General features: G+C 44.7%; 2 protein-coding genes across 6 annotated transcripts; one reads left to right on the top strand and one right to left on the bottom strand.

The window, feature by feature from the left end:
* Positions 1 to 1,707: 1,707 nt before the first annotated feature.
* pfn2a (profilin 2a) lies at positions 1,708 to 5,592 on the bottom strand. Of its 2 annotated transcripts, none has more exons than XM_088397446.1 (3): positions 5,202 to 5,562; positions 3,585 to 3,777; positions 1,708 to 2,230 (listed from the first exon to the last, which is right to left on the bottom strand). In XM_088397446.1, the coding sequence occupies exons 1-3, from the start codon at positions 5,328 to 5,330 to the stop codon at positions 2,133 to 2,135; spliced, it is 420 nt and encodes a 139-aa protein (XP_088253572.1). In that variant the 5' UTR covers positions 5,331 to 5,562; the 3' UTR covers positions 1,708 to 2,132. The 2 variants fall into 2 exon arrangements, with proteins under 2 accessions (XP_088253572.1, XP_088253573.1); XM_088397447.1 differs by lacking the exon at positions 1,708 to 2,230 and adding an exon at positions 2,252 to 2,571 and having other exon boundaries at positions 5,202 to 5,592.
* A 1,183-nt stretch (positions 5,593 to 6,775) lies between these two features.
* Positions 6,776 to 19,634, top strand: LOC148387966 (TSC22 domain family protein 2-like). 4 transcript variants are annotated; one of them, XR_015862851.1, is made up of 6 exons: positions 6,776 to 7,259; positions 7,350 to 9,095; positions 13,208 to 13,282; positions 16,997 to 17,048; positions 17,198 to 17,738; positions 18,036 to 19,634. XR_015862851.1 is itself a non-coding variant. In XM_088397436.1 (6 exons), the coding sequence occupies exons 2-6, from the start codon at positions 7,465 to 7,467 to the stop codon at positions 17,591 to 17,593; spliced, it is 2,070 nt and encodes a 689-aa protein (XP_088253562.1). In that variant the 5' UTR covers positions 6,777 to 7,259; positions 7,350 to 7,464; the 3' UTR covers positions 17,594 to 19,634. The 4 variants fall into 4 exon arrangements, 3 of the variants coding, with proteins under 3 accessions (XP_088253560.1, XP_088253562.1, XP_088253561.1); XM_088397436.1 differs by having other exon boundaries at positions 6,777 to 7,259; positions 7,350 to 8,686; positions 8,771 to 9,095; positions 17,198 to 19,634; XM_088397434.1 differs by having other exon boundaries at positions 17,198 to 19,634.
* The last annotated feature ends 51 nt before the right edge of the window (positions 19,635 to 19,685 follow it).

Genomic DNA, 19,685 nt, shown 5'->3' with positions numbered 1-19,685 from the left:
GTCCCTTCGGAAAGTGCCATTAAAAGAAGTTATATCTTGCCAGGGCAGCAGGTAAAAATCCAACTAGTAGCAACACATGAGGTTGATTTTTATGGCACTGAATACACAATTCTCGGAAGTTTATCACAAGACGACTTACAAATGTTCTTATTCCAACCAACACCACTTTCAATAAGTTTAGTGTACACAGCATTGTTTTTATTCATTTTGTTTTTTAGCTATAATACTTCTAAGTACCATACGATGACAATTTGTGAATACATCTTGGATGACTAAAGCACAATGCAAATAATGTCAGAAGTTGACACCCTTGGTTTACAGTCAGTATGCATTCATGTAGTTTCAGTAGTTAATGAAGTTAGTCAAAAAAAATCAACATCAACGTCTATTAGTATTGACAAATTTAGTGTCGAAGTCTCAAATAAGAACAAAAAAAGGAGACGTTACGATTTTACAACTTTCCGAAGCCGCCGAAGGTTTGATTTATTACAGTCAACGGGTAATGCCGACAATCATCTATCAGAATGGAGGTGGGCATCCTTGTACATCAATGATTGGTCCAAGGTGGGAAGAAATGGGGAAGGAGGACGAGAACGGGGTGGTAATTAACAGCCAATTGGACAAATTGCAGGGGCTGATTGATCAACGTGAGCGGTCGCAGAGGTGCGACGACCGCAGACGACAGAATGCGAGCAAAGCCGTTTGAGCATTTATTCAATATACTTGTATTGAAAGTAGCCAACTTGAGGTCCGTGTACTCGCATGCGTTGCCCTCACCAGTAGAACAATTCAATGCACTATTGGACGACCAGTAGAACCATCGAGTCTTCCTACTCATGTTCATTCCACAGCTTGTGAGACTTCTGGCCCTCGAGTGTGATCTTGGGCTGGATGTCAACGTTGAAAAAAATGCTTAAATGGCTTTATCTGACTCTGGGCAAAGACTTTACTAGTATATACCTGACTCTGGGCAAAGACTTCACTAGTATATGGACCTCTTGAAACAGAATATCAAACGAGTTGACTAGTCGATTAACTCGTCCACTGGCAAATCACTAGTAAGACAATTAATTCAGCACACTTGCATAACAACTGACTTGCTATGAACGATTTCTCCAGAATAGTACGACAATACTTGTGGGCATTTTGGTTCTACAAGTATGATGCGTAACGTTCCAAGTGCGTGTGACACATGCCTTCTATTTGGATCTGGTCATATTGCTACTGTAGCAAAGTAGATTACAAGGAGTAAGAAGTAATTCTATACGAGTAGGTCAACATGAGACTACAGGGGACAGAAAAAAAAAATGTCGAAAGATATCCTTGACATTCATCTTTAAGTCCGTCTACACGTATGCACTCTGTCCTCGAGTGAGTCCACGGGTCCATTGACCTTGCACTAGATACCAAGAATACCAACTCAAAACTCAATCATCAAATCAAGGATATGAAATAAAGGCTCAGACAGCTCTCCACAAGAATGTGTTGGAAGTATCACAACAACGCTGTCCTTACACGACACGCGAACAAGAAGGAGCACATCTTTTCAAGATCACGTCCAGGTACATGACATGGCATCCAGGTACATGACATGGCATCCAGGTACATGACATGGACATGTGATGGCAGGTCCGAAAATCAAAATGAGGGCAGGGCGTGGTACAGGGAGGGGCACGTGGCAAATTTACACACAGATACAAGCTTAAGTCAGCGTAAACGGTTTTTATTGGAGGCAGGTAAGAAGATACTTTGGCTGGGAGACGGGTGAAGGGCCAAGAGAACGATAATAAAAGCAAATATGCATGCAACAATGCAGACATGCTGATGAATAGAACGGGGAAATGCCTTTCTCTCCTTTTAAACCAGCTACTAGCAAAGCAGATGTCATACGAGGCAAATCCCATTTTTATTACACTTTGTGGTTGTTTTGTTTGTACACTCCTTTGGTTTATAAACATTTAAACAATTTCAGTGACCATGCCATTACTGTCGTGTCAAAAAAATGCTTATGTGATTAGGATGGAGAAAAAAAATTGGGGCTGTGTATAAAACAGAAGGGGATGAAAGAAACATTGCCCTTTAATCCTGGAAGTATGTAGTGAGCTGTTAAGGTTGATGGATGGTGAGGTTGCTTAATATCCAACCTTCCTCAGGTATTCCGCCATATCATGTGCTTTCTTGTTAAGATTTCCACCATGGATCGCCTCCTTTCCCATGACTATAACCAATACTGGGGCACATAGGGGGGGGGGGGGGTTGGGGGAGAAAAAAAAAACAGAGAAAATGAACAAAACCGAACTGTCCCCGCCCCCACGTGACTGAGGGGGAGGTCCAGATGTCAGGATCTTACCACTCTTCAACGCTATAAAGGTTTCCATGACATTTGACAGCTTGCAGGTGAAATCTTAACAGCAATATTTATTTTCTCTTCTTTATGTCCCTCAAATTTTTACCTAAATGAGCCTGGGAAACATTAAAAGCCCGAATCCCGCAAGTATTTTGCCATTGAGTAAGCCTTCTTATTCAATCCGCCTCCATGGACCCCTTCTTTCCCCATTACAAGAACCAAAACTGAAAGAGAAGAGATAGAAAAGGGGGTGGGGTTAAGGAAAAAGGTAAGAAACCAAGAAAAGCATCCCAAAGTTAAGTACTTTCATGAGAAGCATGAAGATATGTTGAAGTAACGTTTGCAAGCCGTATCCTGTACCTCGACTGCGAGTGCATTACTGAGATTGTTGCCAAAGCCAATGTTTTCTTAGGTAAACAAAATGTACTAATCTTCCTGATTGTTTATGTGCGTGGGGTGGGGTGGGGGGGGCATGGCTAAAATTGGAACCAGATAGACGCTTGTGTATCAAGTGCTTTGGGCTCATAGTACCAGTTATCTGTGTTCGTCGGGCCCCTAAGCTCCAAAAATGCAACTATTTGGGTTTAAAACAAAAAAATGTTGCATGGCACATCTCTGGAGTCTTTTGCAATTTTCTTTATCTAATTTCCAGACACATTCAATCACAAGCAAAAGACTTATCAACTTAAAATGTGGCTGGGGTTTGAATTCATTTAAACCAAAAGCTTTCATGCTGCTTATTCTTACTGAGCCAGGTATTTAAACAAGGCGTCCACCTCTAAAAGAGGAATCATAAAAACGAGAACTAAAAAACTGTGTAGGCAATAGGAACTTTATTCCTTTATGATAAAAATAAAAAAAAAAAGCGATCCAGCATCGTAGAACTGAAAAGGGGAGAAAAAAGGCTGAAAGGGGGAGAAAAAAGGCTGAAAAGGTCAACGTGTTGATTGTGTTGGCTTTCCCCACCAGATTTGGACATAGAAAGTTGATATGAGGGAAAGGCTGAAACACCCCAGACATGGAAAAGACCAAAAGGAGGAAATGTTTGGGACAAAACCTACATGAGGTTTAATGAGGGAAGCTGAAATTATTTGGAAAAAACATAAAGTAGCACCTACACTCGTTCCAGTGGTGAAATTCAGGAGCTGGTTTCACAAATCTCCACAATGCAAATGAAATTCTTACGTAGCAAATATTACCTTCCGATAGTAAGACTGCTGTAAAACTCTCGATTTACCTTGTCCGGCTCGTCCCACAGAGATGTTGTATGTGGGTTCTCCTCCTTGGCTCTTTGTCCTCATGTCCATTGTCCAGTCGCCCTCGTCCTGCAGGCTGTCTCGGAGCACCGAACACTTTTTTGAGCCCAGGGTCAGACCGCAGGTGTAGAAGGTCTCTCTGTCTTTACCTACCAGAACGTCAATTTCTTGGGACTGAAAAACAACAAAAATCATACAAACACAGAAATCAATCACATCAGAGCAATTCCAAACACTTCATTACATCACCAATGAAGGACCAACCGCCCATGAGTATTGTCAGATGCATTTATTTGAAATCCACATCTGATCTGCCTTCAATATTCAGCATGACACAGACGTTGGCCCGAAAAGGTACATTTTCACTTTATATGGATTATGAATGCCTTTGCGCATGGTGGTATTTCCATTGTGGCTGATACTGCAACTGTCAACATCCCATGTGGGTGCCAGGTGATAAAGCCTTCACAGGGTTGACAAGAATTGATGACTCACTTGACTGTAGCCTGATTAGTTAACACAAAATGTAAAAAAAAAAAAGTTAAATGAGTATCATGTCATATAAAGGGACAGATTTAGGAACAAAATACAAACACGTCAACTGATTCCTAAAGATCTCTCTTTTTCTGGGATTTGGGTGAAAATGTGTGAATGCTGGTCATGTTATACTTTTGTTCATGTCCTAGACATTCATTTGAAAATGTCGTGGAATATGTGGGGTCATGAAAAACGTGGACATTTGGGGAATGATGTCAAATACATGTCATGAATAAGCCGAACCCTTTCAATCTGGAATGTTAAGAGTTGTTCTTTTCGAATGTCCCGCATATTGTAACTATATGTACGTTGGTCTGTGCTTCGACATGCACACAACGTAGGCAAAATACGCATATTCCGAAATGTAACTAGCAATTGAGTCGTGAAATGTAACTAACGATTGAGACGTGAAATGTGGCATGTGTATCGACCCAGCCACCTATCTACAATACCAATGATGCCACATAATCAAAGCAATTAGAAAGGACGGATCGCTCCTTTCCACCGATAACCGCAACGCCACCACATCGGCACAATAACAATAAAGCTACTCTTAAATATATATAGAGATATTTTTTTTAATGACAGATTGATCAAAAGTCTGCCAGTATAAGCTTTTGTGTGTGCGCGTCCACAGGTAACCAACCGGCAGATCGGCGGCTTAACGTTAGCTAATCATCATTGCCACGGCACACAAAGAATGCCCCTATTGCTTCAAAGCCGAACCCAATTTCCTTGATAGTTTGAAAAAAATAAACCATAAGAGGTGATTTATTGTTGTCTAAAATGGACCTTGGCTGTGAAGGAGAGCTTTTGTGTAGGGGTCCACGCCCGTTTCCAATGTGTCTCGCCGTACACGAGGCGGCTAAATAATCCTGCGGCGTTTCCCTAGCCAGGAAAGGCCAGCGATGCGTTAGCTTACCATAGCCGCTAGTTGGTTAGTCATTTGCATAGATAACGGATTTTTCCCCGACCTCCTCGTACTTTGCCTTCCGAGCCACTCGCTGAGATTCTTCATCAACACTTTCCACCTACCTTCCGCTTCCATTTCATATTCTTACCGTGATATTGTTGAAAGTCCCACCGTCATGTGCTGCCCAAACGTATTTGGCGTCCAAATAGCCAACAATGGCGCTGTCCTGACAGCTGCCATCGGCCATCAGGTTTTCTACGTAGTTTTGCCAAGACATGTTCAAGAAAGACAAAGCAGGGGTACAAAATGGCTAAGGAGGAGTGAGAGAGCGACCAAGGCCGAAAAGAGAGAGATTCGGGAGCCTCGGATACAAGCCACCAATACTCGGACGCGCTGGGGCGGCAAAGAAAGCCGGGGCTCGAGTGTGGGTGCGAATGCGGCTGTGGCTGCGGCTGGGTGTAGTCCGGATTTCAGATCACTCCGCACAATGAGCCTCCACCACCACCACCGGCGTTTTGATGGCAGCAGGCGGCGGAAGAAAGAAAGAGAAGGAAAGAAGATGAGGAAGAGGGAATTAGCCAAATGTCTGGGGAGAATACTGGTTTAGGGTGCACAAAAACGCTGCTCATTTATTGTGCAAATGAGGAAGTTTTCTGCCCCACCCCACCCCTTATTATCCGTTAGCTAATTTTCGCCTTTTTTCCAACTTTTCACCTCAATCAGGACATCGGGGGACTATTTTGCCCAAATTGCTTCTTTGCTCCACAAATTCACATTCTACAGGATCAATTCATTACAATTTCGAAGCTTTCGGTTCAAACAGGACATATAGGGAACTATTTTTTTTCGATATTCTTTGAAGTCACATATTTGTAATCCATATTTTCCATGACACGATTTACAATTAATGCATACATTTTACATGTAACCACAGATTTCTACCCCCCTCCCCCATTTTTAATGTTATCATACTCAATTTGGACTATTATTGTTTATTACTGTAGCAGCAGTTTGCATTGTGCTAGTAAATAACTAGATGATGCCGTGTCATGCAGTGTATGGAATATCTTTGGGTAATATTAGAAATATGCCAGTCAGTGGAATGCGATGTAGCTAAACAATCAAAATACTAAAAATATTTTAACTCATAGTTCTCATTATAACTTAGCATGACATAAATATCGAATTACATTATTATTATTATTATCATTATTATTATTATTATTATCATTCTTATTATTATATTGACTATCACGTGCTGTTTAAGAGTTTGATTTCCTCCTTTGCTTCACTACCTAAAAATATATTGAATATATGATTTTATTTCTAGAGGCTTCAGAGAATGATGAAAGAAGAAAAATGTCAGTAACGATTTTTAAATCAAAATACTTCACCTATGTATTTTACAATTTCTCAAGTTCATAAATTATCTTTCGCCACTTGGGGCAGTATAGGGCTTATGCGAGTACCGCAGACGACGCCATAAAGTCAAGTATGGGCACCCTCGCTCATTTCAACATGAACTATAAAAATTCATTAATGATCAAAACATGCATAGCAAACTACGGTTTCGTTGTGTCTCTCGAGTAAGTCCCCCACCCCCGGTCTCAAATGAAGGCTCTGTGACTATGTCATTATCCGTCCTCATTTTTGCGCTATACGGTGTCCGACTTTTCTGCTTGGTACTTGAAGGCAGCAGCAACCGCACTTGTCTACCCGTCATGCACCGCGCTAGCATACGAACATAGCCATCTTGTCACCGAGTCAGGGAAGTAATAACAGTGCGGCTCTCGTCGGTATATCCGCGTTATCCTAAAACAGTGACACTGCGACGTTTATTTCTCCCCTTCCCACGACCGTAATTGCGTTTATGGTAAGGGAGCGGTAAAGTCATTGGACGGTGCGCTGGGGAGTGCTTTGGTGGAGATGTCTCGCTTACTTGTTCCGACGTAGGGGGGAGTGTGCTGCAGCCAGTTGGCTTGACTCGCTAGCTTTTTGCGAGGGCTGCGGGGCCCTCCTCAGCCCTCAAGTAGGTCCCTCCCGTAGCGGTGGTTCCCATTCGGCCACAAAGGCACCGACCGGGGGACACTAGCAGGCAAGGCGAGGCAAGGCAGCCAGCCAGCCCGTCCCCGGACTTTGAAACAACTCCGTCCGGCGTTTGGACATCGTCTGCGTCGTGAACCGCATCCGGCCGGGGACCTGAACGGTATGGCGCAGATTCACCTCAGTTACTCTTAACCTTAACAATGCATCACAGTGTGGCGTTTGGTAACTCTTTGATCAATTGTGACCCCAGAAAACCACCCCACCGCCTGATGGACAGGACGTAAATTTGCCTGCGGAGTAATTGTCAGCCTCTCCTTTTCTGGTGGAGCAGGATAGAGGCACACTCGAGGAATCGGCCTGCCACTATGTCGAAAATGCCAGCCAAGAAGAAGAGCTGTTTCCAGATCACAAGTGTGACTCAGGCACAGGTGGCTGCTATCGGTGCCGCGGACGACACAGAGAGCCTCGAGGACCCGGACGAGTCCCGCGCCGAGGATGTGTCGTCGGAGATGTATGACGTTTCCCGGACTGAGTACGAGGCTGCATGTGACAGGAGCTTGGCTGAAGAAGTGCTGAATAATGTCGGGGAGCCAGAAGCCACGGGAGTCGTGGCGTCGTCGCATTTACCTCACTTCTCCGTGGTGTCGGTCAGTCCCTTGGGGGAGTTTCGGAAAGCGCCGGTGCTGGCTCTTGGCACGCAACAACAGGCTGCCCCGACATCCAGTCCCGGTCCCGTCGTTGTGTCTGTAAATGTACCTCAACCCGCTACAGTGGCCAGTCCAGGTCCTCCTGCCCCTGCCGCCTCCACAGTGACTTGTACTTCCCGTTTCAGGGTCATCAAACTTGACCACAGTACCGGCGAACCCTTCCGAAGAGGCCGTTGGATATGTACGGAGTTTTACGAGAAAGACTCAGACGGTTCTGTCGTGAATCGAACTGTTGATGGCATGAAGCGAGACGCCAGCGTGACATCTGAGGTTGCTGTGGACAAAGACGGTGGGCTGGGGCAGGCTGGTGGCTCTGCGGTTGCCCCGGTAACGCACACAAATCAGGCCTCCGGTGCTTCACCGGGGCTCACCCGCATGCATCCGGCGGAGACGTCGGCGCAGCAGAACTTCATCACCCGGCAACACGCAGTCAGCGGGTGTGTCCCGCAGATTGCCCTCGCCAGCAGCAAGCCCACATCTGTCCCAGTCCAGCCTGCGGTGGGGAGCGTGCAGCCTGCCGCTCCCCAGAGTGTCGGCAACGGGTTGCCTCACTTGCAGAAGTCCCCCGTCTTGCCTCCGTCAACCCAGACGCATACTTATCAACTTTCCGTGGGACACGACGTACCTGTCCAGAAACCGAATGAGTTCTATCAACAGCAGTCAGGACTCGCTTGCGGGCAGTCACTGTCAGCAGCGCCGCAGTCGATGGGACAAGCAACGTCTCCCGCTACGCCGCAGGGCTCGGCGGGAGTTTCCACCCTCGGTCATTTTGGGGACGTCGCTGGCGGAGGAAAGGGAATACCTGGACAGATAGCTCCGAGCCAGACGGGTGGAACGGCGAGCGTCGCGGGCTCGGCACCGGCTGGCGGATCTGCTCACGGTCAGTACGCTGCCGCCGGACAGCCCAAAGCCCACGCCGTCCACCCCGCAGCTGATGGTGTACAAAATGTGCCTGTCACTGCAGTGAGCTCCAGCCTGGCCCCTGCTGTGCCTACTGCTGTGCCCAGTGCCTCGGCCGCAGCCGTGCCAAAGGTGACAGACGCTAGTTTGACTCCAGGTCAGGTGAGCCAAGGCAAAGCAGCAGGTGCTTTGGCGGGTCACAGCCTCCTCGCAACCGGATTTGGACAGGTAGAGGGAGGTGGTGTGAAGAAATTGGATGGGGTTGTCAATGCCCAGTCATTTAGGAAAGATCTGGTGAAGCCCCTCATGCCCGAGACCCTGCAGCTCGCCACTCCAACTGTCAACAGCCTGTTTGGAATCCACATACCTGTCGACGGGGATGAGGAGAGGTAACTTTCTACTCAGTCACTTCTTTTTTTTTGCCCCTTGTGTATTGTTATAAAGCTCACACCCATGGTGAGATTTACACAGTCAACACTGTGTTGTTGCAGAATTGGTGTGGGTCAGTATCACTATAAAGTGCCTTCTTATCAGAATTAGTTGGTCTTCATTAAAATGGTCCCACACTGTGCTATGCTAACCTTAGTGTAATTGTTTAGTGGTTATGGTGTGGTAGTTTGCAAAAAAAAAAAAAAAAAGTGAGCGCTTCACCAGTGTGAGTTACAAAAGCACAACATGGACTTTATACATTTAGTATGAAGTTCAATAGGAAACCTCAACTGTTTATGGCGAAAGTCACCTACTAGTGATACTGACTCGGGTATGTAAATGTTCTCTTATTGTGGGTTTACCTTATATACCAAGATTTTCCTCCAAGTGATAATATCATAATAGTAATAATTTAAAATAAAAATACAAGGACTTCCTGTCAGTCTCAGTGAGATGTTCAGGGGATGACAATGTTTCGGAGGAAGTGATAAGAGGAAGGAAATACTGTACGTATATCAGATGTTTCTCACTTGTGCTAAAAAAATGGATGTAGGGCAACGCATGGAAGCCAACCAGCACCTCCTCGGCACTTACTCAAAAACACAATCATGCGCATGATTTTCACATTTGAAGTGGTCTTTTGTGTTCATGTCAACTGTTTGAGTTATCATTCTGCAGAAAATCATTCAATGTGGAACACGGCGGACCTTTTCGTGTTATTACGTTGTTGCCCGAAGAAATGATGCTACAAACCAGTGCTAATCGTGCTAATCACGTTACAATCAGATGAAACTCATCCCCTCCTTTTAGCTGCTCTCCTCCTCCCTCCTCCTTGTTATTAGCAAAGCCAGGGCTTTCTCTTGAAACAATGACAAATACACTGTACGTATCGCCGAGCTGCTACTTTACGCACCGTTGCCACATAAGGGCAAGCTTGCACTTTGCCAACGTCGCCTCGGCGGCCGGTTGGCACCATGAAACCCAAATGTGGTGTGTGAGCACCCTTTATTGTTCTCAATGTCTGCACTTTAAAATTCTGGAGAACTTGTATTTTCTTCCCTCTGAATTGTTTGTCTCTGAGAAAACCCAGCTCCCTAACTTGATAAGAGCAGGGGGGTCCCCTTACCTCAGCAAATCCCTATCGTACAGGGACATGAAGCAGCACTCTTTCCACTATGATACTCTTTTGCTGATAAGAGCTTTCACAGTGGGGTGTGGCGGCCAGCTGCACTTGTCATATGCATTTTCTATACATTCCCTTTCAGGGCCCTCCTGAAATGCTCAAACATGACGTACTGTATCTGCTGGTCACGTGTAACAAGCGGCTGCGGCCTTATCGCAAGCCACGGACCAGCGCTTGACAGGCGAGTTGAAGAGGTGCTGAATGACATTCCTTTTTGATGCAGAAAGCGTGCAATACTCCACAGAGGAGGGAGGGAAACTTGTTGTGTGCTACTTGGACAGGCACTTGAGCGATGCTTTTAGTCACACACTCTGCTCTATTTCTACATTTCCTCTGGCCTATTTCTTTTTCTACCTCATGTAACACAAAGCACTCCTTTTACATCCTTCCAGCTTGATTCATGCGGTGGACGTAAAAAAAGGCGATGAATGAGCAAAGCAAAGCAAAGCAAAGCAAAGCGCACACTCCTAATAACACAGTTTAAGGTTACTTAGAATCACTGTAGATAAAATTGCCTGCTTCACCTTGCCACTGCAGTCCTTCAAACGAAATAGCAGTGATACCAAAGGCACGACAACCAAGATGCTGCTTTCATGCTCGGAATACGATTGACTGCGCTTTGTTTCTTTTGGCAACCCAAGGTGTCAAACGTAAAGCACAATATACAACATTGCAACGGGGTCGCAAGAAATACTATTAGCCGCTCTTTGTTGACTTGTTTATTGTCCAACATGAAGTATTTTTTGATGGTGATGGTAATAATGCATGAGCCAAGTTGCGGTGGCCTTGTCGGAACTGGACTAGCCTGGTATATTCAGTGTCAAAAGTGTCAGAAGATAAAGTGCAATGTGTCTAGTGCAAAGCAGAAGTAATGTACCACAGCAACATGGCCGCCAACGCCAAGTATGTTAGCTAATTCGATACACAGCAGCCTAATAGCAGCAATAAGAACGCCTGAAAGCGTTTTGTTTTCCAAACTTAGATGCAGAGCACTAAAGCGACATTCTGCTGTAGCAAAAAGCAGGCGCATTTAATTTACAGTCCATGCCAAGCCAAGCCAGTGTTCTGTCGGTCAGTGTTTGGCCTCGTGTTGGCAATGTATCCTCCTTTTGTCTGAATGACTTCATATGTTTAGCTCTTGCTCTCTGTTGGAATGCGCCCTGCGCTCACGCTCACGCTCACAAGTTTGGAACTGGTGTGCAACTTCTTGGAATTAGAAACTACCGTCAGTCGGCCCTTGCACTCATCACGTCAACAGAGAATTAGCCTCGGAAGTGAATGGGATGAGGAAAGTTTTAAGCCTGGGTTTTGCCGTGCTCTCTCCCTCTCTTAGAATCCAGGGAACTGAAACAAGGCAACGGAACCGATTCAAGGTCTGACCTACTTTTTCTCGGACGCAGTAAAACCGCTCATACGAGCGAGTGATTTGACTTCGTTCAAATCTTTGCTGCGGATTGTGACGAAGAAGAGAAAAATGTTGACAGGCATTTTACGCACTGCAAGAGTTCATGGCACATACTTGAAAAGAAACCAAAAATATCCGCTGGAATGGGAGCATCTATTGCTAAAAATGTGCAGATGTCTCATTGTCTTTCTGTCACGTAAATCTAACAGTTGACATAAACCCAAGTACTACTTATTTTTGACTTTTTTTTGGGTGGTATTTTGGATGCTTGTGTGTTGCTATATCCATCTTTTATACTACTGTCACCTGTATACATTTAGGCACACAACGAGAGGCACGTAGCAAACTGTGAAGAGAAACTGAGCCATGGGTTACCTGTATCATCCTACCCAGAGTTTCAGCAGATTGTTTGTTGCTTGAAAACAAGAAACGATGACTCATTCCAAGTCATCTGACCTTGATCATTTCAGCCCATTGCTGGCTTTCGCTGAGCTTTGAGGATTTAAACTGTGAAGGGAGAGTTTGTCTCAGGGGGAGTGCTGAGGAATTGCACGTATGTGCGTGTTTAGGGTCTTAAGTATGGTTGCCCACAAAGTAAAAGTGTGCAGAAGCATAGGGGAGGTTTGTGACTGTGTTTAGTCATGAGGTAATGTGAGGAAGGGAGTCTGGGTGTGTGTGTGTGTGTGTGTGTGTGTGTTGGGTTTCTAGGAAAAGAGCTCTGTTTGTGCTTGCACACATGCTGTAAATCAACTCCTTATTTGTGTGTGTGATGTGTTGCGCTCATGTGTGTCCTTTTGCTCACTCACTTCAGTTTGCTTGGATTTGCTCACTTGTGGTTTATAAAATAATTTTAAAAAGTATGCAAATGTCTGAGGGGGGGGGGGGGGACAGTGTGGGGGAATTTCCTTTCCCTTTTCCAGCACACATCCGTTACTGTAGGACACAGTGTTCCCGTAGCCAGATATCAGGAATATCTGCACATTGGTCACTTCATTAGGTAGCCCGTAAACATGACTTTGAATAGATGTAAATTTCACAAAATCATTTTGTGCTTACTGCTAGAAACAGGAACGGTCAGTAAAGAAATATGCTTGGCCATGGATCGAAGTTTGCCATGTTCTAGTCGGCTTTGCCTAAATTGTAGTCTCATTTTTATCCAGATTGTGTTTGTGCTGGGTTGACCACGCTACATATTGCGAGAGCCGAAAAATGGAGAAAGGTGATCTTCAGTCAAGCCTACTAGTGGTGAAAATCTTGAAGCCTTGATGGAACTGCCCTTCCTTTGTGTTTCTTTGTGGTGCCACTTTGTGGTGCCACTTTGTTGCACGTAATCCACGTCCCGTTGTTTTTTCCCACAAATTGTCATGAGAGGAATTGCTATTTCTAAAAACAATCTTATGCCATCACACAATCATCTTGTTTCCCCTAATTCATCTGTCCTTATTTCTTTTTCTTTTCCCTTTTCCTGAATCTGGCTGACACAGGAACCCCTCCAAGGCTTTCTACAAGGCCTTCCAGTCTGGCACCAGATTAAGGGACTCAAAGGCCCACAGTGATAGGTACAGTACGATACTGGAATGGACTGACCCCCGGGGCCTTGCACGAGTGCAGTGCAGTGCAGCGCAGCGCAGCAATGTGTGTGCAGTGTTTCCTTGGGTAGCCCGGCGCTTTTGCTCTTTTCGTCATGCATGAAATGAGTTCGGGGGGGGGGGGTAAAGCTTGGCAGCAATTGGACAATACTTCTCAATGAGATCTTTGTCTCTCTCTCTCTCTCTCTCCGATATTCTCCCTCTTCTCCCTCTTGCACTTTCTCTGACACACTGTTGCATAGTGCAAGCTCTAAAAAAAAAAAAATCCAGAACAGAACGCTGCATCAACACCACCACAAAAATGCTGACATCCTCACAAAAAGTTGTTTCCAAGACAAGTTGGCATGGCTAATCTCATTGAGTGGGGGGGGGGGATTAGTTTAGGAAGCAGCTCCGAATGGCGACGTGTAAAACACTCGTACACTTTTAGCCTTCGCATCAAGTTTCACTTCCCGGTAAGCAAGCTGCTGCAACCCTTTATAACCGCGCTGGTCATATTACAGCTCATGTGGCGTGAATGAATTTTATTCTTCAGGTTCCCTTCCACCTGTAACTTCTCAACAAAATGCTCAACTTGAGCTAAGTTCAGTAGTCTGCTTCTCATAGTTGCATTTTAAATTTACAGCACTAGAGGTACGTACCTTGATTCATCGACAATGAATCGATGATCAAATTGCTCATTATTTTTTCGCTGAATCCTTTCATATCGCTTTCATTTCAAATTGTCCTAATGCGTCCGCTTCTCAGAAGTCAGAATCCAATTTTTGTAGTCTTCCATGAAAACGAAGCGATTTTGTGTTGAAGCAATATAAAATTTGGAAAACACTGACCAATATGTTTGCCTTTTCCCCCTCCTGACATGTTATATATTTGTACATATTTTACATTCTCAGATGAAAAGGTCAACTATAAGAGAAGCAGTTCCCATCCTCATCCTCAGGCGTCTTATCCCAGTAGCCCCTTTCGGGTGATTGACCTCTCATACATTTCCACCGTTTACTTTGTACACTCTCCCGACCCGACGAACGACACTGCACGTTTTGTTTTGAAAGTCAGCCGCACAAACAAGTTCTTTGTTGGTTTGACCTGCAATCTGCAGGCTTAAACAAGATCATGTGTGTCAGGGGATGCAGTCTTGCCAAGCTTTCTCAGACGTTTTCTCTCTTCTGCACAACAAAACACAAGTCATTCACTCTGTTGCCTCAAAAGTCTTTGCCTTGTGCCAGCTCTTCTTGGAAGTTCTCTCAGTTCCAGATGCTGTCCAAATATGGGTTTGGCTTGATGGCCATGTCAACTTGCTTGATTGTTTGGGCCACTGCTGCTTTAGGCAGTGCCACCACCTCAAAAGGCTTCATTTGGGACCCTGTTCTAGATATTGTTATTATTATTATCGCAGCAAACTGAGAAATGGTGACATTATTCTTGTCATGTGTTTATTGTAGCGCCCCCGAGTGGCGAAAGAGTGCTCAGTGTTTAATTCTTGACATTTGATTCCATTTTCTATGAACGCTAGTCTTTCGAAGCTCATACTGCCGAGGGCTCTTTTTCTTGTTAAAATACACATTGGCTTTTTGCTGTGTTTTCATTTCATTGGGGAAAGATGATTTAAGATACATTCATTGTGGTTTATGTAACATATGGTTGTGTAACTACTTTGGGGGGCCTTGAGGGGGGGTCATCTTTATGTGAAATATGGGTCTGGCTTAGGAACTTGTGGCTCCTATAGTGTACATTCCTGCATGTGAGTTATGTGAGGTGTGTGTGTGTGTGTTTGTCTTTTGAGTCAGTAAACGTCTCAGTCTTTTGCACAAGCGCAATGCACGTAACCCACGTCTGTCGTCCCCAATGAAATCGGGGGTATCGGATAAATGATGTGACAGTTTGACGGGAGCGCGTCGTGTATCCTCCCTCAGCCCAGCCTTTTGACTACTGCCAACTGAAAGCACTACTGACCTCACTCCCATAAAATGAAGGGCATTAAGGAACAGAACATCTTGTCCTGAAAAGGAGAATAATTGGGCTTTTTTTTTTTTTTTTTTTTAGCAAAGGCTTTCTTTTCTATGCTGCTGGCTGAATACAAAATGTTTTTTTTTTTTCCTCAAGCTTTTTGTTTTCTGGTAATAGCATGAGGCAGTTAAAATGAGGGGGGAAAATCTGTGGCCTAATACCTCACTAGCACTTAAAATGACACCATATTTAGCCCAATATTATGGAGGCGGTTGGAAATTCGTAAGAGGTGGCTACTTGCAAATTGTGCATGTAGGAAAGAGCCTAATGTACATTAGTATTCCCATTTGTCAACAAATAGCAACATGCAATTTTACTCTTCTTTTTCCGGCCAGCAGAGGGCAGTCACGGCCTGAGTTATTTTCCATTGGGGGGAAAAGTGTCCTTGTATTGTGGAATTAAAAATCCTTTCTCTCAATGTAAAATCTGCATTCAAATCGATGAACTGTCAAGCTCTTCAAGTAATCCTATTTTGGCCGATTCCTTCAAGTGGATTTTTTACATGGTGAATGGGTATTTTCATGGCTGAAAAGAATTACCAAAACACTTGTTTGAATTTTTTTTTTTTTTTAGGCTTCACTGTTCGTGTTTATCCCCGTGCCCGTGTGGGTTTTCTCCGGGCACTCCGGTTTCCTGCCACGTCCCCAAAACATGCTCGGTAGGCCGATCGAGCACTCCAAATTGGCCCTGGGTGCGAGCGCGAGTGTGAATGGTTGTTCGTCTCTGTCTGTGTGCCCTGCGATTGGCTGGCAACCGGTTCAGGGTGTCCCCAGCCTACTGCCCGATGACTGCTGATGTCTCAAGTCATTGAGGACAAACTCTTCAATCAAATCAACACATCGAATTAGTTAGATGAATTAATTAGCTCCAGCACGCCCGCGACCCCCGTGGGGACAAGCGGTATAGAAAATGGAAAGATGGATGGATGTTAGTGTTCCAACTCTGCATCGTGTTAAAGCGCCTTATAATATTATTCAATGTACTTTCCTGTAGGTGTAAAAGCTGTCACACTATTTGATGAACACATCATGTCGTTCACGATGCTGGTATTTGGCAAGCTCAGTAATGTTTTAGGTGGTGTAAAATGTGAACTACAAAATATCTAACTTACTATGTAGGGGTACTAGTGATGAGGGAGCGATTTTGACCACAGCCACTCTCACTCCTTCTCTCCCGAGCAGTGGGCTCATGTTTCTTTCTTCTAAATGCGGTGACACTAAATGCCTCCCGTCTGCCACCGTGGCTTTCTTTTCCGCAACCGCCTGCCCACGAAGCGGTCGGTGCCGGCTCACAAAGCATGCCGTGTAGATTTTCCTACAAGGTCCACTGCTGTCCCGCCGGCCCGGCCCGGGGCGGGACGAGCCCGCCGCTCTCCCCTCGTCCGCCTTGCAGGTAATTTGATGCCGGCTGCACGGCTGCGAAGCGAACGGCTTCAAAGAGTTTCCAAACGGATTGAAACGTGCTGGTTTTCGATGCGGTGGGTTAGTTTGGCTCTCACAACAAAAGGGCCATGTGCGTTATTGTTGTTTTCCTTAAGACCTGACCCGCATTTGATTGGGAGTAGCATGTGACCTAGATGTGTCATGTGATATGTGGATTGTTGAAATCCAGATTTCAAAACAAGATATTTGTGTTTTGTGAATCCAAACTAAGTTCTCTTCCTCTTCTTTGTTACAGTGCCTCTGGAACTAATATTGTTGCCATTGATAATAAAATAGAACAGGCCATGGTGAGTACTTGCTTTATAAGTGATATTGAAGTATTTATTTCATAATATATCGGAGTAAATGAAGTTGTAAGATTGATCATGGATCAAAATCACATTCTAAGTCAAGGTGGCACTATATCAGACGCTCTGTGTCTCCTAAATGCCACCAGGACCTGGTGAAAAGCCATCTGATGTACGCCGTGCGGGAGGAGGTGGAGGTCTTAAAGGAGCAGATCAAAGAGCTCTTCGAGAGGAACTCTGTGCTGGAGCGCGAGAATGCCGTGTTGAAATCTTTGGCCAACAGCGAGCAGCTCTCGCAGCTTCCCGCCCAGTCGGCGGGCTCTTCGACCGGCCCGGCTGCGCAGCCGCCCCAGCAGCCTGCGCCCGGGCCTCCGCCTCAAGCGCAGCCTCCGCTCCAGCCTGCGCTCCAGCCTGCGCTCCAGCCTGCGCTCCAGCCTCCGCTCCAGCAGCAGCAGCAGCAGCAGCAACAACTACCACCCATGGTCCCGCAGACTCATCCTCAGCTCGACGCAAGCCAACAGCAACCCAACGTCACCTCTGCTTGAAAACCCGCGCTACGGTTGTGGACAACCACAAGACACGTTACAATTACGGTCAACGCCCGCTGGAATCACGATGGAGCCCTGCCAACAATTGTGATGCCAAACCACAACCTCGAATCTCACTTGAAACTCATGATTGCCCATAAAAGTAAAAAGTTTACAGGTTCTTTGATTTACAGAAAATGCAACAGACGTCATATAAATAACTTCTTTTAAAGTGCTTTGACGTAACTGGAGAGCATCTGTTAGCTCAAGCAAGACTCTCCACTAACAACCCAAGCGAAGCATAGCATCACGTCAACGTACTACACACAAAACAAACAAACAAACAAAATGAGGGATAGCAGGCTCACAAGCAAGGAACACGACGGTTGAATTCATAATAGGAGTTTGAAGCAAACATTTCAGGGGCATTCATTTCTCTGCCTTTTTGTGGCTTTTGCAGTTTGTCTGCTCCAACCAACCTGTTGATGATACTAAGCCCGTACGCCACTTCCCTGTGACAGGATCCATTTTGGCCTTGCTGAATTCTTGTAAAGAAAGAGTCGCGTCTACGGAATGCCGCCACATCTGTCCTTACTTGTGGATCAACCCTTCCATCAGTCTTCTGCTGTCAAGTGTTTTATTTATTACAGGGGCTGCTACATTCATAAATTAATTGAATGAAACAATAGCCCTCTCTACTTTTTTTTTTTTTTTTTTTTTTAAACAGTGTTTGGTAAAAAAATGGGCCAACCCTCCCAGGTAGGCAATGCTTTACAACAGGGGTTCTCAAACTGGAGTCTGGGTCAACAAAATAATGTTAAGTATTTATGTTGGTTATGGCTGTTTTCTCAGATATAGGCAACCCTTATGGCATTTAGTTGTTTTGCCAGCCCTTCAGTGGGCCAAGGAAAATGAAGACACAGCGACAAACAAACAAAAAGCAGATTCATGGGTTTGGTATTTTCCGCCTTTCAGTTGAAGAGCCTTCAATTGTTCTGCCTGTCGTTATATGACACTGGCACAGAAAATCACTAATTTAGCGGTACACATAGTATTTGCATTTAATTGCCGTTACGATTATAATTATGACGTAATCCTTGTTTTTTTTTTTCCCCCTGACCCCAGAAAGTTTGAGAACCCTTGCCAATTTTGAGTTAACCAGACTCAGTATGAATGTATGTTCTTAAATCCTAAAAAGCCTTGATGGGTGACTCCTCACCTGCTGATATCAAATCTGATCCGGTGCCCAACCTGATGCTGAAGTTGTGAATTGGTATTGCCACACCTTCACTTGAGTGGAGGGAAAGCTGTGAAATAATTCAACCTACTTTGTAACCAAAGATGCAAAGCTGTGTCAATTGAAATCATTTTTTATTTATTTTTTATACACCCATGTACACTACTCGGAGAACTCTTGGCATTTGGGTTGAAATTTCCGGTTGAATCAAAAATGGCCTTTCTGTGACTCTTCCACTCTTTGTTGGTCACTCACTTGTTTCACAAAACAAGACCTGGTCTTGATGACTCGTACGTTGGTGCCTTTCTGTGGCTCTTCCGGGCTCAGAAATGCACAGAAGCAGACTGAGTGCATTCAAAAATAAACTTCAAATTAAATTCACCTGGAAATGATCCAGTTAATTGTTAGCTTCATCGAGAAATATCACCCAAAGCCCAAATCCCTAACTTTTTTTTCCTAGTAGTGTATATTCTTTGTTGTTTTACCTGTGACCCATCACAAAATATATTCGTTGCCATTCAGCATGTTGTGTAACCTTCAAACCACTTTCTTACCTCATTTTTATTCAGCACTCTTATTGTAAGACAGTCTGTGAACAGTGTAAGTGGAGAAGGGGGGTGGGGGGGATTCAATCACAGAGTTGACGCCAGCAGTGAAAAGAAAAAAAAAACGAAAACTAGTGTTAACTGACGCTAGTCACACAAAATTAAGTGAGCCATGTTTTGTTCATTGAAATAGTGTTTGCATTTCATATGCCAATAGTTTTGTTACATTGCAAATGTTATTGTATTTAAATAAAAGCAATATTCAAATTCTAGACAAGTTTGCTTTTGGGTTAGTAACCACTTTGACTAATAGTTTACAAAAGTGAAA

Source organism: Syngnathus floridae, chromosome 14 (assembly GCF_059516105.1).
Source record: "Syngnathus floridae isolate MCC-2025c chromosome 14, RoL_Sflo_1.0, whole genome shotgun sequence".
Taxonomy (NCBI): domain Eukaryota; kingdom Metazoa; phylum Chordata; class Actinopteri; order Syngnathiformes; family Syngnathidae; genus Syngnathus; species Syngnathus floridae.
Note: the sequence above shows the minus strand (reverse complement) of the source record. Positions and strands in the feature narration are given on the sequence as shown.